General features: G+C 44.4%; 2 protein-coding genes across 2 annotated transcripts in view; one reads left to right on the top strand and one right to left on the bottom strand.

The window, feature by feature from the left end:
* Positions 1-20,118, bottom strand: part of LOC140316197 (trypsin-1-like) — a 309,543-nt gene that overhangs the window by 64,028 nt on the left and 225,397 nt on the right. The gene's annotated exons all lie outside the window — the stretch shown is intronic.
* Positions 72-19,617, top strand: megf8 (multiple EGF-like-domains 8). The gene is made up of 44 exons (XM_072393906.1): positions 72-531; positions 1,231-1,423; positions 1,544-1,707; positions 1,807-2,016; positions 2,177-2,357; positions 2,656-2,744; positions 2,995-3,208; positions 3,419-3,602; positions 3,820-3,965; positions 4,072-4,182; positions 4,297-4,448; positions 4,871-4,972; positions 5,172-5,319; positions 5,687-5,850; positions 6,161-6,364; positions 6,668-6,865; positions 7,018-7,278; positions 7,402-7,520; positions 7,629-7,760; positions 8,080-8,193; positions 8,362-8,445; positions 8,908-9,147; positions 9,292-9,476; positions 9,624-9,837; positions 10,028-10,268; positions 10,389-10,521; positions 10,669-10,919; positions 11,118-11,228; positions 11,319-11,437; positions 11,595-11,832; positions 11,918-12,089; positions 12,859-13,022; positions 13,137-13,272; positions 13,357-13,588; positions 13,668-13,794; positions 13,888-14,098; positions 14,284-14,498; positions 14,588-14,783; positions 14,900-15,068; positions 15,172-15,364; positions 15,450-15,620; positions 15,724-15,854; positions 16,195-16,327; positions 16,505-19,617. Exons 1-44 carry the CDS (start codon positions 508-510, stop codon positions 17,987-17,989), a joined length of 8,661 nt encoding a protein of 2,886 aa, XP_072250007.1. The 5' UTR covers positions 72-507; the 3' UTR covers positions 17,990-19,617.

Genomic DNA, 20,118 nt, shown 5'->3' with positions numbered 1-20,118 from the left:
TTTTTTTGTGTGATTGCTCTCCATCTCCGCTGGGTGGCAGTGGTGGTACAGGCCACTCCGGGCTCTGTCTTTTGTGTTGGCAACCACTGGGTACTGCTTGCCAGCCATAAACACCAAAACAACGTCCGTGACATGGACTCCTGGAGACGCATCGATGCTGTCGGGTTGTACAGTTGCAGGCTGGAGGCTTTCCCTGCGTGTATTCTATCAGGGTTATAGAAACATAATTTCATAATTACTTCGTAAACAATCACTCCGAGTAATGATTTATCATGATATCCAGCAACTACTGACGATTGCGCATCTGGATTTGGCTGAGACGCTAGCTAGCGATCGAGCCAGCTAGCAGGGGACCGTGTTGCAGCCCCATTAGCTGTGCTCTGCAGTGAATTACCTACAATAGCTGCTAGCTGGTTTAGTTAGCTATCAGTTTTTACCTCTCTTCAGAAGATACGGTTGCCCTTGCGGTCACTAACCTTAACAGATCCACCGAAAATGTAAATTACCATGCGGCCAAAGAGACGGGAACTGGTAAGTATAATATTTAAATCGGGTTACTGACCATCTAGCGTCCCAGGGCAGTTAACGGTTTTCTGCCAGCTAGCTTAGCTTAGCAACCATTAACGTTAGCTTTGTAATAGCTTGCAGGGAGCCCCTTTTGTGCAAGAGCAAATGGTTTGTCTTTGTAAGTATATATAGATGTCTATACAGCTATGATAACCTATAAAAAAAAAGTTTAATTATGAGTATGATGTTTTTATGGTGCGAGGTAAAACTAGGGCATCGTTAGCTTCCAGCTGTTACGTTACTTAAGAATCAGCATTTTTCGTTTACTCCATTTTCATATTGTGCTATTGTGTCAATTTGGACATCTTTAATATTAGCTCATTTGTGAAGTGTGAGTGGCATTGCAGTTTCCAGAAGCGTCAACCTGGCTCTAAATGTAATGTTGCTGGCTGACCAGTCAGCAAAATAAGAATTGTGCAACCGGGTAGGGGGGGTTGCACGGGCCTTAAGAAGCTGTGCTTGGGTCAGGATCTCCTTTATAAACTTTGCCCTGTATCCTGCTATCATAGTTTACTTGTTTTGTTTGGCAGATCGTATGTCCAATGTTACAACTGTTATCCAGATGTACATGTGATTATTAAGAATGGCGTTAGTTTTGGTGGAAATGTGTTCAAGACCAGCGCCAGATGACTCACTGTCATCTCCTCCTTCCCTTACTTTCAGGCAGTGCCAGTGATGGCCTCCCCCCTCTCTGTCTCCATCATCGTCCTGGTGATTCTTCTGCCGGCCATGTCACCTGTGTGCCAGGCAGGTGACTGCAAGGGCCACAGACAGGTGTTGAGGGGATCACCAGGTTATGTCACAGATGGAGCAGGAAACTACTCTGTCAATGGGAACTGCGAATGGCTTATAAAAGGTAGAACTGATTAGAACTGTGTGTCATGCTTATGTTGTTTATTAGGTGATGGTCAACTTATGTTGATGGGAGACAGAGATGAATTACATTAATAATCGGCATCTGTTTCTTATTTTTCAGCTCCCAGCAACAGTCACCGCATTGTCTTGAATTTTACCTTTATGGACACAGAGTGTACGTATGACTACTTGTTTGTGTATGATGGTGACTCCTACCAGAGCCCTCTGCTTGCCAGTTTGAGTGGCAACACTTTGCCTCAACCCATTGAAGCCAAATCTGGGAAGGTAACTAATTATCACCTCAAGACTTCATTCTTATTCGCATTTGCAGTCTAACTAAACCAGATGCTCACTTGTGTTCCCTTTTTAATTTCCTTGTTCTAGATGCTTCTTCATCTCTTCAGTGATGCTAACTACAACCGCTTGGGCTTCAACGCAACGTACACCTTCTCTTTGTGCCCTGGAGCCTGCGGTGGGCATGGCCGCTGTGATTCCTCCACATCAAAGTGTCACTGTCATCAGGGTTGGGGAGGATCATCTTGTACAACTCCTTTGTGTTCCCAGGCCTGTTCTGTGAATGGCCAATGTGACAAGGTGAGATTTAGAAAGGGGAAGAGTCCACTGAACATTCACGGCCGAACTGTGCTCAGTCAAAACGTCACTCATCTTTCACTGAGAAGACCTTGAGTAAACGAGTATGTTGGGTGATTTGATAACACTTTGCTTTTTTTTTTATTTGTTTGTTTTATCTCAGAAAGGAGAATGGTGTCAGTGTAACCCGGGCTTCCTTGGCCACAGCTGCCAGCTTGGTCTCCGTGACGACAGCGGAGCAGGGCAGTGGTGGCGTGTGAGTGAGGGAAATCCTTATACACCTCCGAGGACGGGCTCTGCTGGTGTTTACCTGCCCTCAACTGGAGCCATCTACTTGTTTGGCGGTGAGTGTTTAAAGTCAGTGATGCTGTTTCAGTATTAAGAGAACTTCTTTCCACTTTTTTAGTCACTTATAAGTTACTTGTTTTGCATTCTTTGGTAGAGCTGATGCGGTTTAACTTGTAGCACAGTTCATCATTGTAGACTTCTTCTTGTTGTAAGAGTTAGATTTTAATCAACCATCACACAGAGTTCTTTATTTGAGCTGCTGTTCTCCATTTCACTGATACTCTGTTATAGTGTCTGATAGCTGTTTTGGCTGTCAGCAACCATATTTGAGTATCACTTATCTTCCCTGTGCAGGATTTGATCTGAACAGTGCTCTTGGTGACTTGATCAAATACAACTTCACATCTAACCAATGGGAAAGCAGGTCCTATGGTCACTCTCCTGTAAGTGGTTTGTTCTTAAAGTGTGCAATCTGGTTTCTGCCTCAGCTTGCAAATAAAGCATTCATAATAATTAGGTTATTTCCTTGCTTGCCAATGAGATGTCTTATTTCCTGATGCTCCCACAGTTATTTTCTTTTTAAGTATGTGGAAAAAAAATCTCAAGATGAATTTAAGGTCACCCCCTTATTATTATTCAACAATTCCTTGTTATTCCTCTTCTTTCGTACTCTCTTTCTCTCGCTCATGTTAGGTGGCTCGTCACTCTCACACAGCTGTGGAGTATATGGGTAACATGGTTATCTTTGGAGGAGAGCTAGCCAACGGCTCGCTTGCCAGTGATGTTTGGATGTACCGACCGCTCCACGATGACTGGCAACAGCTTGGCTTTTCCAGCTCACGTGGCGCTCCTAAACTGGCTAATCACGCCGCTGCAGTAGTAGACAGTTACCTATATGTATTTGGTGGTAAGTTTGATATTACATTAGTGTCCAAGTAGTTTAGTGTGTTCAAATCAATTCAGTACTTTATTGTCTGTCAGAATAACCCAGTTAAAAATACAAGATACAGTTGGAACATGTTAATACTGGCCCAGTACCAACCCATCACAAATATATAGTGCCATGTTGTCTCATTCATGCTTAGAGGAATAAACGCTATCTAAACTTATTTCACAGGTCGCACTGAGGAGGATATGTTTTCATCAACCCTGTATTGTTTCGGTTTGCACGGTTCTGGACGGTGGGAGACAGTTTCAGCCACTGGTGGGAAACCTCCAGCTACCGCTGGCCATTCCATGGTGTTCCACAGCCCATCCAGAACACTGTTGGTCTATGGAGGCCACAGGCCCACCACTGCCAGGTACACAACTGCATGCATTATAGTGAGAAAGTTAACGCTTTAACCTTTCAAACACACGTCTTCATTTTGGCACGAACAGGAAGTGTGACTAGACGTTGCTCAGTGTCGGACTGTAGCTTTACTATTTTAGTGATTGTATATTATAAAGGTAATTAGCCGCTGGTTACCCACAACACATTTTCAATAAGCTGACAATTTATTTATTTATTTTTTTAAGGTTTAGTGTGAGGGTGAACAACACCGACGTGTTCCACGTGGAGAAGCGGTTTTGGACGTCTTTCCGTTCCCGATTCCCGGCGACTGGCCCGAGAGAGAGAGCTTTTCACACCGCCACTGTCATTGGAAACTACATGGTGGTCTATGGTGAGAATCAAGATTAGCATCACAAATAAAACTCATAACACAAAGCAAACTTTGATCATTGCACCCTCATCGGTATTTGTCTTGTCTTCCTACCTTTCTCTCCCAGGAGGGAATGTACATATTCACTACCAGGAGGAAAAGTGCTACGATGACGAAATCTTCTTCTATCATCTGGGTTGTCACCAGTGGGTGTCCTCTGGGGAGAGATGGTCATCCAGTGAGTGTCTATCGACTGCAGCCTGTCACAACTCCTGCGTTCGAGTTCTGTTCTCCTCAGCTTGTTTCTTTTATTTGTTTCTTTTTTTACTACTCAACTTTCCTTGTTTGTAAGATGGCGACGCTGTCAGAGGGCGGTACTCGCATGTTGCTGCTGTGATGGAGGGACGAGTGCTGCTGGTCGCTGGAGGTTACAGCGGCGTTGCCCGCGGAGACCTTGTGGCTTACAAAGTACCTCTGTTTGTTAGTAGCGATCAAGTCGACAGGGTGAGTTTAAGTGCCTCAAAGCAGTGACATAGTTGTGACGTAATATGGGTCTCCTCCCAAATAACTTCAGTCTCCACACGTTACAGTGGGATAAATAGCTGTACAACCGTAAAACTTAAAACTGTTGAGCGGAGCCATGTTACATCTTTATCAAACTAGAATGTGTATAAAGTATTACTGAGCACTGTAATTCAAGTATATGTCATAAATTTAAAATTCTTTTGTGTTTTCAACCAAACATTTTAGTATGAGAGGCTAATTACAACTTTTTAAGGCCTATAAGTCTCTTTAGTTGGGGTTCCTTTTCAAAACTCATGGTAGGTTAAATGGGAAAAAGTCCTTAGAATTAGAGGATGTTTGGATAGCTCAGTAGTGTTTTATGCCTATATGTACCTATATGCTTGTTTTTGTTCCCTTACCAGGATGCTTTCTGTGCTGAGGCGCTAGATGAGAGTATGTGCCTTAAGAACCCGGAGTGCAGCTGGTGTGAAGGCCGCTGTCGAGAGTACCAGCCCACCAACCCGGTAACACTTCCCTTAGAGTCGTCTTTTGTTCCATTCTGTCTTAAGCTTGTTTAAGATTAGTAACACATATACTATTTATATGTGTTGACATGTTAGCAGAGACCAAATCCTCTTCTTTCTTTCTTTACTACCGTCTGTCTGTATGAGTGTTATGTCTGGATTGCATTTGCTGTTTGTAAACTCAGTTTTCTGGTCACAGTGTGGCAGCACTGGTTGCCTGGGCCTGGCTCGCTTCCTGTCCGACTGCCAGTCATGTCTGGTGTTCAGTGGAACTCCAGCATCTATAGCCCGAGCCCCTGGTGAATTTGGCTGGTGTGTTCAGAACGAGTCCTGCCTTCCAGTTTCAGGTGAGACCTAAGGAGGGAGGAAGGAGGGCAAAAGAGAAGGGTCGAAAAGATGTTGGGAGATGACAAGGGAGGGACTAGATTTTTGTTGGGTGTGTTTCTGAGATGGAGTTTACTGACTTGATTACACACAGCTGAGATTAGACAGGCTGGTCAGACTGTGATTTGACTTGCCTGTCCAATCACATTCCGTATTTCCTGTTGTGCAGTGAAGTCATGTCATTTTACTCCTTCTGAACACATCACACGTAAGTTATAGATTACACTTAGTTCAGTGCAGTAGTATACTGTAGGAAACTGCGGTATTGTGAAACTCGTAAGAGGTCAGATGTGTTCTTTGTGTGCTGACCTCTCCCTCTCGGTCTCGCAGAGCAAAGTGTGTGCCGTGTGGACCAGATCTCAGGGGCGTACGGCTGGTGGGGGGAGCGTACCCGTTTCCTAACCTCCCTCCACTCCTGTCGCACCGAGAACTATGTCCCGGGACTGCACCTGCTCACCTTCCAGCACCCCCGCAACGACTCCCAGCCTGACAAGGTACGGAGTCCAAATCTCAACTGCTCACTGTACAAGTTGTGGTTTTAATTACTTCCCCACTCTGCTTATATTTAATCCTCCTTCCTTCCCTAAGACTTAAACTCCACAACAGTTTTCCTACTGGAATATTGTTTTTGTGTCTTATTGTTCATTTTCTCCTCTGTGATTTTTGCTTTTTTTCCTCTGTTTTTCATAGAAAAGATGCTTTTTTCCCCCAAATAGTTAGCGAATAGAGAATAGTGCTCCTGTTAACGTGTTTCCACTTCCATCCATCCCTCTCTATCCTCCGTCCACTTCACCCGTCCCCCAGGTGTCCATCCTCCGCAGCACCAACATAATTCTTAGCCCCACTACAGAAATGGATGTAGCACTACAGTTCAGAGGCTTCATCCATCCACTGTGGGGTGGGCCTCCACCTGCACCCCCTCCGACAGAGACCGTCTCCATGTGGGCTCGAATCCAGAGGCTGCACTTTGAGGCTCGAATGGCATCAGGGCCCAACTCCAGCCAACTGGTGAGGAAGAAAGCAGCTCAACAGAAAACACACAATTTCCAAATTCAGTCAATTAAAGAAAATGAGTTGGTTTTTTTTTTTTTGGTATTGGCAGTAGCAGATTTTAAGTGATAGCGTTTTGTGATCATAAGCCTGAGAGATATTATGTTGAGTGATGTTTTAAAGTGATGTTTGTAGATGGTGATTGCTAATCAGTGAATTTTCACGGAGTATTGCTGGATGCGGCTGAAAGTTTATTTTGATGTGATTCGAATAAAGTCTTCTCACCATTTTCTGCTCACCGTCAACTCATTGGTCAATCAGGAGGTGGTGGGTCGCTGGGCAGCTCAGCAGGAAAAGGAGTTGAAGCTGTTGGTTCGGCCAGATGGGAGTAGACTGTTCTCTAACCTGACCAGGGGCAACCATTACCTTTTTCAAGCTGAGGGCTACCTAAACAACTCGGGCTCAGGACAGACCAGTGAGATGGCTCTGATCTGGAATAGAACATTACCTGGAGGGAGTGTGAGTACTGATACCTTTAAACTGTTGTATAGCAGCAAAGATATTTCACTTTAAAAAATGTACATTTCTGTAGTTGCTGTGCAGAGTAAGTTTCTTTAGTTGTCAAAGTAAAGCCATACCCTACTCAGACCTTCTTTCCCCTCAACTTCTAGGAGATCTCTTTTCTGTTCCTGGAGCCGTACCGCTCTGTTTCCTGCTCGGGCTACATGTCCTGTCTGGCCTGTTTATCTGATCAGTCTTGTGGCTGGTGTCCGTCTCTTTCCCGCTGCCTCTTGCGGGACAGCCCAGATCCGGAACTCTGCCCTGAGGTAGAAAAGGTTGAAGGCCAAGGAGAAAGTCAGCGCCATCTGCTGTTGGCACCGCAGCACTGCACCCTGTGTGAAGAGTACAGGGACTGCTCTGCTTGTACTCAGGTCAAATACAGATAACGTCTGCTAGATCTGGCATAGTGTGTGTTTTTGCTGCAGATATTGTATGGCATAGTTGGGATATGATGTATTTTTATTTGAGTGATACAAAGTTAACTTTGGTTACAGGACCCCTATTGTGAGTGGCAGATCAACTCCAGCAAGAAAGGTGACTATCAGTGCAGTCGGCGGGGAAGACTCGAAGGATCCATACGTGATCCAAGGGGATGTCCTAAAGTCTGCAACCAGTAAGCTGACAAAATCTGTTTTTAAACGTCTATTATTTCAGATCGTACATGCTTTCAACAAGAACCTCCAGCTTAGACTTACTGTTCTCCCCCATTTTTCTTCTGAAGGAGAAAGACGTGTGGTGAATGCCTCTCAAACTCCAGCCAGTGTGCTTGGTGTGAGTCAGCCCAGGCCTGCTTCTATTTCGCTGCCTACCTCACAAAATACCCGTATGGAGAGTGCAGGGACTGGTATGACAGGTAAGAGGAGAACATTTCTAGGACTATGCTATTGGGTCTACTGGAGCGACCGTTATTAGCTGCCCTAATTCTTATAGTATTAACTGTGCAGTTACTTTCACTTTTTGAGATTTCAACTTAAAACACAAACCGTAGTATGCTGACATTATTTAAACCAGGGTTTCAGAAACAACTTTCTCCCTGAGTACCTTTAGGAACGATCACAAAATGCAACTAAAGCCTAATGGTTGCAGTCAAGAAACACATGTCGGTTTATTTGGATAGTTATATGAACTGATAGTTGATCAACAATCAATTTTTCTCTTCTCTTGGTCACCAGTGTTCATTCAGTTCCCCAGTGTAAGCAGTGTTCAGCTTTAAACACATGCACCGACTGTCTTAGAACGTTCCAGTGTGGCTGGTGTGGTGACTACAACAATCCCACAATTGGAAAGTAAGTATGGCAAACATATTACTGTATTTACTGCAAAATCACCCCACCAATTACGAGTGCCTAGTTTTAGTTATCAAGTGTGGATTTAATGTGGATGCTGTTATCTTTTGTATTTATTTAATTTTCTATAAGTGTGATATGAGACTTGTTTTTTTTCTTTTTTCTCAGATGTTTGAGGGGAGACTGGGCAGGAATGGACGATGCATCGGTGTATAACTGCAGTGTGGCTGTGGCTGAAGCACGGGCTGCAAAGTAAAAAAAACAACAACCTTTAATTACAGTTATGACTCATGTTGCAAGCTGCCTGTAAGCATATGATTATTTCCGATAGAAAGGGACATTCTTAAACTGTGTGTCATCTCATTAAAGATAGTTTCTCGCGTGTTTAAAGTAGTTTTTTTTTGTTGGTAGTGCTTGGTGAAGAAGGCGTCTTAACCATTTCTTCACTGTAAGATTATTCCAATGTAAACATGATAACAGCAGAAGTTAATCAATTTTAGCATACTCTTCACTTTGATTGTGCTTTTTAGAAGCAGTGAAAGGATTTTTCTCAATACCTGCAGCGCTCACAAACAATCCCAGTCACTACTGCAAGAAAAGCATTATTTTCTGTTTCTTAATGACTGCCTGCAACTTTGTTGTAATAATAAATGGATGAGTGTGTCAATTCATTGTACTTGTTTGGGTTCACATCTCCTTGTTGCATCTCTTCAGCCCTGAGCCTCAGACCTCGGCCCCACCTCGACCTCTTGAAATGGAGATGGACTTGGAGCACTTGCAAGATGAAGATAAAGATGCAGTCTGGTCCTACCCCACTTGTCCTGATGTAGAGGAATGTAGGCTGGGTCTCCACAACTGTCATCCTTTCGCCACATGTATCAACACTCCAACCTCTTACGAGTGCCACTGTGAGAGGGGATACACGGGGGATGGCACACTGCACTGCAACCAGACGTAAGAGTTTTTGTTTAAAATCAAAAATCAATCTGTTGATACTGTGTTTTTAAGTGTTTTCATATAAAAGGCTCAGTCTCCTCTTCCATTAAATATGTGTTTGATGAAACTGAAAAAAAAAAGGGCATCATTTTTCTCCCACAGCTGTTACAATGAGTGTCGTGAGGGCCAGTGTAGCGGCAGCCCGCGGTTTGAGTGTGAATGTTCTCTGGGCTGGACCTCAGACCCGGCCACTCTGGTTCTGAGCGGTGTTGAATGTGACGTTGACTGTGGCTGCAATTTCCACTCCACCTGTATTACTGCTCCAGGGATCTGTGATGAATGCCAGGGTAAGACCTACTGTATATATATATAATATTTTTTATTTTTTATTTCCCAATTCATAAAAGTGACACCACAGGTGCCATTGTTCATTGTGCAAAGGGAATGGAACGTACACTTATTTTGTCCAATCACATTCATTCATTCTCTTTCAGACTGGACGACAGGGCCTCACTGTGAGCACTGCCATCCGGGCAGCTTTGGCTCAGCCCTGGCTGGTGGCAGCGGCTGTGTGCCTTGTGAGTGTAACGGGCATGGCGACCCTCTGCAAGGATACTGTCACAATCAGACGGGCCAGTGCTACTGCACTCACAACACTCAGGGACCACACTGTGAGTCCTGCCTGCCTGGTTACTATGGAGACCCCAGGTAAGGAGAGCTTTGCCATACAGCTTAAAAGTAATGCACATTTTTATTTTCTTCTGTGTTTATAATGAGTGGGTTTTGTTTTTCTTATGAAACCTGAAATATGTTTGGCTTATTTGTTCATTTATTTGATTTATTATTTTTTTTAAATGTTATGATTTAATTTTTTTTATGATTTCATCCTGACAAATAGAAACAACGGCACATGCTACCGCCAATGCCAGGGCCGCTCCGTCCTGCTCTCCTCCTCCTCCTCCTCTGCCATGCCCCTGTCGTCGTCTTTGGGATGGCGGAGTGGCACAGAAGGGAAAGGGGGGCTTTCTCATTGCTTGTGGGTCTTGTCAGTCACAGAGAACCTGGCACCTTGTCTGCCCAGACAGCTCTGTCCCCCAGTAGCCCTCACTCTGCACCCGGACTCCCACACGTACTGTAAAGTGAGTTCAAATATGACCTATGGGTGCACACAAATTGATGTTGAAGCTGCACTGTAACATTAAAATGATTTATATTCCTTAAGTATGTTAATTACATATAAAATCTACTTTATTTTGCAGAGCTCATATGTCTATGTGTTTGATGGCCTCCCTCGTTTTCTGGGCAATGGAGTTGTACATTCTGATCACAATTTAATTGGAGCTTTCTGTGGCACCACAAGGACGCAGCCCATCACAGTGGAGGCCACCTCAGGTACGCTTTAAACCTGAGCACTGAAATGACTTACACATTCAGAGATAAACACAACATTCACACATAACTCTGGTTCAGTTTACAGCAGGCGTTTAATCTACACAGTATAAAGCCACTCTCTCACCACCGACTCTTATCAATCATCAGGTGTGATCTCAGTCTACTTTGAAGCCAATGTCTCTTCAAACAAACCGCAAGGCTTCAATGCATCTTTCTGGGTTCGGCGGTGTCACCAGAGCTCTGATGAGGATGAAGAGGGATCATCTGTGTGTCGAAGTGGAGCTGTATGCCAGGGTGGGCTCTGCCAGTGTCCACAGGGACACGGGGGACCACACTGTGACCGGCCAATGTGCCCTCAAGATTGTGGAGTAACGGAAGAAAGAGGAGTTTGTAATATAGTAAGAGTTTTTAGGATTCATTTTACAGATTACACTTTTGACAAAAAATATGGTTTATTTCCACGACTGGAACAAAGTTGAAATGCATCCAATATGGAGCACTATAGCATGAATTTTCCAGTATAGATTTTTCAAGCAGTGAAAATGAGGGAACACATGCTCCTATAAATCTAACCACTGGATTTTCCTTCATCCCAGTCTCTGGGCTTGTGTATATGCTCGGATAGCTGGGCTGGCTCAGACTGCTCACTTCCTCGGGACTCCAACAGCTTGATTTGGGAAACACTGCTGGACACTCAGCTTACAATGGTAGGAAGTAAACCGCGATAAACTAAATAAAGCCACGCTGCACACCCCCCAGCACAGACACATTCACATTCATTCACTTTTGTTTTACAGAACCAGGCTCATCGGTTCCTTCACAGGATGGGACACTCTCTGGTGTCTGGACCACAGGGCAACCTCTGGATGTACGGAGGGCTTTCTCTGTCAGAGGGCATCCTCGGAAATGTGTACAGGTAGGAGTGTAGCCTGTAGAGATTGTAAAAACTTAGACCTCAGGATTGTTTTGAGTAGCTTTCATGTTACAGATTTTTAGTTACTATCACCCTTTCTATGCTGTGAAATGTTTTGTCTCTGAGTGTGTAGCTATACATTTCCTTTTCGTTGGTTTAGATATACTGTGTTGGAGCGTCGTTGGACTCAAATGTTAACGAGTACTGTAGATGAAGGTTCGACCCCTAGCGCTCGCTATCACCACGCCTCTGCATTGGTGACCACTTTTGAATCTGGCTCTGGAGGCCAGGCAGCAGGCCACAACGTCATGTTGGTGGTAGGCGGCGTCACTCAAGATGGTGTCGCCATGGATACCTGGAGTCTCAATCTCAGTAGCTTAGTCTGGAGAGAACACAAGGTTAGTGTTTGACTTATAGTGGAAATACAAAATCTAAGAAAATGTTTTACCTAAAACTAATGTAATTTTCATCCACCTCTGACAGAGCTCAGTGCTGCCCCCAGTGGCAGGTCACACTTTAACTGTACGCCGAGGCTCCTCCGTGCTACTGATTGGAGGTTACTCTCCAGAGAATGGCTTCAATCACCACCTCCTGGAGTTCAGCTCTCATACTGGAAACTGGACCATTGCCCCCCACACTGGCACACCACCTACAGGTTTTTAAAAGCCTTTCATTGTGTTGGGACATATTTTACAGAGAATATGAGAGCAGTGGTTGGGATGAGGATCTTAGGATAAGGAATGCTCTGCAGTTACCGCTGCCTACTTTCATTGTTGCCTGATTCATTTATTTCTTCTAGTCTAGTTGAGAGGGAAATTATTGGAGAAAGGAAAAGGAAAAAGAAGATGAATCTTGCCAAGACTCACTCAAGAATCACGCAGCTTCATGAAAGACTTACTTATTAACAAGCCAATGATGTTCTGATACCTTTTTAAAAACAAGTTTTAGCCAATTTATCAAACTAAGCAAATGATAATACTTCCTAATACTATTTTATGTCACCCTGTTAATTATACAGATGTGCTCTAATTACAAAACTCAACAGAAATGTGTTTGTCTTATTTGAAGTGAACAGATATCTTTAGCGTTTAAATATGAGGAGTAGATATAAACTGAGATACCACTTTTGGGGCTGATCCTACTATTTGTAGAAACACTATCCTGAAGTCAGAATTCAAGGTATGTGCATACAAATTGAAACCCTAAGAGCAAGAAAGAATACAATAAGTTGTTGAAACAAACTTAGGCTTGGTGACAACTCCTTTCTCTCTGCTTGGTCAGTAACATTTTCACTGATGCATCTCTTACGCAAGAAAAAGAAAGGCCTACATTTGTGTGCAAAAGAATAGATAACAGAAATGTAGATGGAGCTTATTTTGGTTTTCAAACCCATAAATCTGATTCAACATGTGCCCTTCCATCAGGTTTATATGGCCACTCAGCAGTCTACCACGAACAGACTGATGCCATCTACGTGTTTGGGGGCTACCGCTTTCACGTGGAGACAGTGGAGCCATCAGGAGAACTTTACAGTCTCTATTACCCCAACCTCACCTGGTCTCTGCTTGTCCCCTCACAGGGTAATAAGGTAAGAGGCTGGCTCCATCTATTATCATTAAAATAGAAAAGCTTAGCGGTCATCCACGGTCAGTCCACTGCATTAAACCAACGTATTTATTCTTGCTGTATCCTCTCTTTGTAGCCCCTGTCCCGTTTCTTCCATGCTGCAGCCCTGATCAAAGACACCATGGTCATTGTTGGGGGGAGGACAGAAGCAGAAGACTACAGTAACTCTGTGTCTCTGTACCAGATCAACTGTAACACCTGGATTCAACCAGGTGACTGTCACAACACCCTGCAGCATATTCATTTATGAATAATTACCCATCATAACCTTAACCCCTTTAATCTCCTTTCTTCAGTCTCTGCCATAGGAGACCCAGTAAATCGCTCAGTGTCTTTGGCCATGACGAGCTGGGACGGTCGCCTCTTCCTGTCAGGTGGCTTCAATGGAGTCACGCTGGGCAGAGTTCTAACTCTGTCTGTGCCCTCTGACCCCTGTGCTCTGCTACCCACACCAGAGGCCTGCAACACCACCACAGGGAGCTGCACCTGGTGTAGAGGAGCCTGTGCTTCTTCTGATGCTGCTGAGAGGTAACCTCTTGTGCTTAAAGTTATTTACAGGTTGTAAATTCAACGCATTTGACTTTTACCTCTGGCTCATCCCCATCAGAATGGGCTGCGTCTCTGGTCAGTCTACCTGTTCCCCGACTCCTCGTCAGCCAGACCAGTGCCGCAGACTTAAGACCTGCAGCGAATGCCTTGCCCGACACCCAAAAACATTTTCCAGCCCATCGCAGGTAGCATATGACATCATTACTCTGATACCAGCTTCTGAGAGAAAGAGAGACGGCTTCTGTCAACTAATATTTGTTCTTTCCTAAAATTTCTAGCCTGCTTTACAGTGTAAGTGGTGCACAAACTGTCCAGAAGGAGCCTGTATCAACAGCTCTGTCAGCTGTACATCTGAACATGACTGTAAGATCAACCAGAGAGAGATTTTCCTGTCCAGCAACTGCACTGAGACGAGCTGTGAGGCTTCTGACTGCCCCAAGTGTACCGCTTCTGGAAAATGCATGTGGACCCGCCAGTTCAAACGCACAGGTACACAGGCTGAAAATGTATCTCATTTCAGATGAACACTTAAGGACCTTGTAATTGAATGATAACATTAGTATAATTACCACACCCAGTAGCATACAGATGAATAATTATGGATGACCATGATGTAGGTTATTTTTGTTCTCATTTTCTACTGAAGAAAGTATAATGGGATGTTCTTCCTGTAGGCGAGACGAGACGCATCCTGAGTGTGAACCCCACTTATGACTGGACGTGTTTCAGCTACGCTCTGCTCAACGTCTCACCCATGCAGGTGGAGTCCTCTCCCCCTCTGCCATGCCCTCCCCCATGCCACAGTCTCCACAAATGCAGCCTCTGTCTGGGCTCCAGAGGCTCTGATGGGGGCTGGCAGCACTGTGTCTGGAGTATGGCTCTTCAAAAGGTAAGAGTGGAGCTAAGCTTTAGGGTGTTCTGTCTTTGATATAGTTCAGTAATGCTCATGTCCAGCAAACTTCTCTTTCCTTCCTGTAGTGCATGAGCCCGTCTTTTGTGCCCATCCGTTGTGAAGCGGGCCAGTGTGGTCGATTGCTTTCAGGGGGCGACTCCTGCTCTCCCCAGTGCTCCCAGCTCACCCAGTGCTCACAGTGCATTGTCAGACCTCAGTGTGGCTGGTGTGCTACTCGGGGGGGCAATGGGGCTGGACGCTGCATGCAGGGAGGACTTGACGGTGAGAAAAATCTTCATTTGGCGGCTTCAAATAAGCTTTGCCTGTTAATTTTCCAATTCAGTTTAGTTGAATTCCTTCAGTTTATCCAAATTTCTGTTTTTGTCGCTTCCTTCCAGGTGTGAGTGAGGGTGTTTGTCCCCTGAGAAACAGCAGCTGGTCTTTCCTTCATTGTCCAGAGGAGGATGAGTGTGCCAACGGCCATCACCACTGCAACAACACTCAGGACTGCCACGACCTACCCCAGGGATACCACTGCACCTGCAAACAGGGTTACATACTCAGCAGGTAGTAAATGAGAACAGTTACTAAAATACCGTAATGAGCTTTATTGTAACCATACATGTTTACCCAAATCTCCTCCTTGTGTGTGTTTTTTTCCTCGGCACAGTATTTCTGGACAGTGTGAGCCAGTGTGCGCACAGGGCTGTGTAAACGGGACATGTGTGTCCCCTGGAGTTTGCCAGTGTCACTTTGGCTTTGTCGGGGATAACTGCTCCTCTCAGTGCAACTGCAACAAACACAGCAACTGCGCTGGGGTTAACAAACCAGATGTTTGCCTCGAATGCCACAACAACACCATAGTAAGCGCCTATGATAAATACGCATCTACACACTGTTTTCCCCCACATACAGTGGTGAATATTTGTTTCTCTGCTCCAATTCTAGGGTAAGCACTGCGAGAAATGTAAGCCGCTGTTTGTGGGCTCTGCTAAGGATGGCGGCACTTGTCGTCCGTGTCGAGAGTTTTGCAAGGGAAACAGTGCTGTGTGTCTGTCAAGGGACGAGCACAAGAAGGCTCTTGAAAGCCCTCGGTTGTTCCCTCTGGACCCCAACAGTGTAAGTATACGAGCGATGATTGTTCACTTACCTTTTTCTTAATGTTAGCTATGGTCTTTGTTTGAACTCCTTGTAAAATCCATCTGGCCTTATCCTTCATCAGATTCAGAACTGGGTGTCTGAGGGTCCTACGGAAGATAATGCTGTGTGTGTGAATTGTCAACACAACAGTGTTGGTGACAAGTGTGAGAGCTGCCTTAGTGGCTATTTCTTACTGCAGGGGAAGTGTGAGAAGTGAGTATTGTGTGCTGCTGAATGACATTACAAATCCTTTGTTATATAGATTACATACACATTTATGCTTTTGGAAGCATATTGTTAGGCTTGCCAGATATGAGTATAAACCTGTAATGTAATATAATACACTAAATGGTTCATCTTTTTAACTAACCATACCATCAAAGATATTTCCTTCGCCTGTCTTTACAGCAACCAAAAATCATCGTTAGTAAACAGAATCTCCCCATGCCTTTAAATGAGATAAACAGTGTGTGCACATGTCCCAAAAAGACCATTTAGATCTACTGAAATTAGCTCTGATCATGAGATAGTTTCTTTAATCTCCTCATTACAGGTGTCAGTGTAACGGCCACGCAGACACGTGCAATAAACACGATGGTGCAGAGTGCCCGTGCCAAAACAACACCGAGACGTCTGCCTGCCTCAGCAGCCCTCAGAATGACCGGAAGGACTGCTACAGGCAACAAGTATGCTCATGCTAGAGATGGGGAATTCTATTTTCCAGAATGCTGACAATGTATTTTTTTCTACAAGGTTTTGGTCCATATCACAACATATCCTCGTTTGATTTTATTAAGCAATATTTTAAAAGTGGGAAAACTTAGTTTTTTCTCAGATTGTCTTTATTCTGCTCTCTCATTTAGTGTGCTAAGTGCAAAGAGTCCTTCAATGGCAACCCGGTGAATGGGCGTCAGTGCTACCGTCAGCTCAACGTGGACAACGAAGGCTGCTTTGATCCCACGTCCCAAACCAACTGCTTCCATGATCCCACCATTCGCAACTTACCCAAGGGTCGCACTGTGTTTTTTGCTGCCCAGCCAAAGTTCACAAATGTGGACATTCGGGTCACCATTGACGTCACCTTTGGTGAAGTGGAGGTTTATGTGTCGAACTCACACGATACCTTCATTGTGGACGTGGACCGGGACACAGGGGTTCACACCATCAAGATAGAGGAGGAGTCAGTGACCCGTGGGACAACTACAGCAGCAGAGAAGGATTCTCCTCCGTCCCCTATAAAAGTGTTGGCCAATGCTTCGTCCAACCTGGGAGGTCCCGTGATCTCCCACAACCCGCTGCAGCTGCAAGCCAAACCCCCAGGGGCAGAGAGGGAAATTAGAGAAGAGCGTGCTGAAGGACTCATTACCTACATAACTGTGTGGAAAGCACAGACGGTGCTGATTGTCCGTAGAGTTCGAGATCGCGTGGTCATCACCTTCCCTCATGAGGTGCACTCCCTGAAATCCAGCCGCTTCTACATCGCTCTCAGAGGCGTGGGAACCGATCAAAGACGAGGAGAATCCCAGGGCCTGCTGTTTCTGAGACAGGACCAAGCCCATATAGATCTCTTTGTCTTTTTCTCGGTTTTCTTCTCCTGCTTTTTCCTTTTCTTGTCTGTCTGTGTCCTTTTGTGGAAGGTTAAGCAGTTTCTGGACTTCCGTCGGGAGCAGCGTCGTCACATCCAGGAGATGACCAAAATGGCATCCAGGCCCTTTGCTAAACTCACCATATACCTTGAGCCAGAGGAGCCTCAGCTTATCTATCTACCCTCAGGGGTGGGGGGCAGCACAGTGTCGCTCGCTCATGCCCGCACTGGCAAGTTAGGTGGAGTGGTGGTGGGCCACAGGGGAAGAGCAGGACCAGTTTCCTACAAACACGACCCAAGCTCCGGACCCACAGCCCACCACCATCACCTCACCTTAGGAGGAGGCAACAGCGGGCAGCACCTGCCGCTGCACTACTTGAACACACATCATTATACCAGCACGACAGCTGTCACCCAAGCTTCACATCATCACCATCCATCCACATACAGTGGCTACCAGCACTTTTGTCGCTCCGACCCTTTCCTCTCTCAGCTCATGGGCTTTTCCTATTCCTCCTTCAAGGTAGGACCAATCACCCTAGAGCCCACAGATGACGGCATGGCTGGGGTGGCCACTGTCCTCTTTCAGCTGCCTGGGGGTGTCCTGGCTCCAAACCGTGCCTGTCTAGGCTCTGCACTGGTTACTTTGCGACAGAATCTGCAAGAATATTGTGGCCATGGCAGTGGAGGGGGGCATCAAGGGGCAGGTGCAGGGCGCAAGGGGCTGTTGGGGCATCAGCACCTGACCACTATGGCTATGTAGGGGACACAAGCAACAGATAAGAAATAAGGCAAAACTAAGAGAGATATAAGTCTGTACAGTGTTTGAAATATCATAAATTATATCTGCAAGGCAAAGTCCAAAAGAAATAGTTTCTGTACATCAGAGTCGATAATCTTGAGCATTGTGAACAGAGATGTACATACACTGTATTATGAAATAATACGCGTCTTTAGATGTATGATGTATTGCTTATTACTGTATTTCTATGCTTCACATGACCAAGTCAGCTGTCTCCTGAATGCACTACAACCGTCACGCGTTTCAACAAAATGTCACATAGCGTCTGTGATCACTGAAGAGAGGTATGAGGACACTAAAGACTGAAGCTGGACTCTTGTTTAAATTATTCTCATTGACCGACGATGGTATAAAAGAAAAAGGAAAAAAAAAAAGAATGCGCGCTTTGGAACCAACATGTGCTTTATATCCCAAAAAGTGACAATCAAAAATGCGATGGAGAATATTGGATTTGAATTGGTTCAGCATAATGTGTGAGGTTTTGATTGTCAACCCAGTGCAGGAAAAATAGTCAATGTTGCTCGTGAGGTGGTTTTTATATCTGTCAATATCAATGATTTGTAATTCTAACCCAGTTTGCAAGCTACGTGTTTGTGTCAAACAGACTCCAGAGTATGTTTTTGCATATTAATTCACCTCGTCTGTTACGTTTTCGTTGTCTTATCTGCCTTCACTTCTTGCCTTGTCTGTGGGTCAGCTGGCTTACACTTAATACTTGTGTTGGAAATGTGTGTTGTGCAGCTCCTGGAGGATGTAAAAGTACCATTTCAATTTGGTTTTAGGAGTTGTTTTTGTAAAGAAAAAAGAAAAGTTCAAAAAAATGATAATGTTTTCAACATCAAACCTTAACAATACGTTTTTTAACAAAGAATTCGTCCATAAAAATGAAGAAACTGTGTCCTTGATAAGTATTTAATTAACATTTTGTTCTCATAATGTTGGTCTTTGGCTGATGATGATGGACTAGCGGCTTTCCAGCTTCGATGATTGTATTCGCCAATCATAACTACAGTTTAACTAAAACTTTATTTTATGAATGCAGTATGATAGTTGTTGCTATTACAATGATATGGGAAAGAGTTACATCAGAAGTTCTCCTGGCGAGAGGTTTCAGCAGATTTGAGAGCATATTTGGACTTAATCGCACGTCCACTTTTGTGTTGGTGTAAGTATTTTTGGTTTTCTTTTTGCACTGCGTGGAGCCGAGGGGCCCCATTATCCATGTGAAATCAGTCGTCCAGCCCCAGGTGGCGCACGTTGTCGTGTATGAACTCAGAATGTTGCCGCTGGCCTCTTTTATCAGATAAAAACCATGAAAGATCTTTTCTTTCCATGAACTACAGCGTTGTTTAGCAAACTAAAGCTCACATGAATTTTCTGACTATTTATGGCAGCCCTCCACAAGGAAGCATTAACTCTTCTTTTGTCTTGTATCTCTGTGTCTTTTTCTTTTTTAACATACTTTATTTTTGTACATAACTTTTCTTGTGTTTGTATTAGTTGTTTTTGAAGAAGGGAACAGTGTTGTACAAAAGACTGAGTGAAGATTCAATGTCTTGAGTCAGCTGAAATAAAGTTTGTGGAACATGTTTTTTTTTTTTTACAGTTTGTCTCTTTAGAACTAATAACTTTTTATTTATAGGTCTATTTTAAACTGAATTTTAGAACATAAATTATTTTGTCAAAGCCTAAAGAAACCCTTAAGATGTTAATTTTAATGTCAACATTAGAATATCCGGTGTTGGGCGAGCAGTCAGAGTTGTGAATTTCTATTTAATTGAGATATACTCTTGTGTCTTTGCCTCAACTACAATAGGTTAATAATGAAGTTTTAACTGTTGATGCAGACAACAAAGCAGCAGCTTGGATTTGTCCTGAGTTTGGAGCTTCCATGAGTGGAAAAACCTTAGTGTTGATGTACAAATGATACCATTTTGTGGCTCTCTGGTCTGTCAAAGCAAGGGTCTGTTGTTTTGCCTGGCCTCCCCTACATCCCGACAAAGAGATGGCTAAAAAGCCACGAGGAAGCTGTGGGGATACAGTGGCACTCGTCAACTGGTTTGATAATAGACCAGTTGCCATGGGCTCTA

This window comes from Leuresthes tenuis, unplaced genomic scaffold (assembly GCF_036924035.1).
Source record: "Leuresthes tenuis unplaced genomic scaffold, fLeuTen1.0.hap1 SCAF_10, whole genome shotgun sequence".
NCBI classification, from domain to species: domain Eukaryota; kingdom Metazoa; phylum Chordata; class Actinopteri; order Atheriniformes; family Atherinopsidae; genus Leuresthes; species Leuresthes tenuis.
This window is presented reverse-complemented; position numbering and strand designations above follow the sequence as displayed.

Bases quoted from the DNA above. Each gene is read 5' to 3' on its own strand.
- megf8 (XM_072393906.1), top strand. From the start codon at position 508: ATGCGGCCAAAGAGACGGGAACTG. The intron at 2,358-2,655 runs GTGAGTGTTTAA...TTCCCTGTGCAG, and splicing joins AGCCATCTACTTGTTTGGCG to GATTTGATCTGAACAGTGCT. The intron at 12,090-12,858 runs GTTTTTAAAAGC...CCCTTCCATCAG, and splicing joins CACTGGCACACCACCTACAG to GTTTATATGGCCACTCAGCA.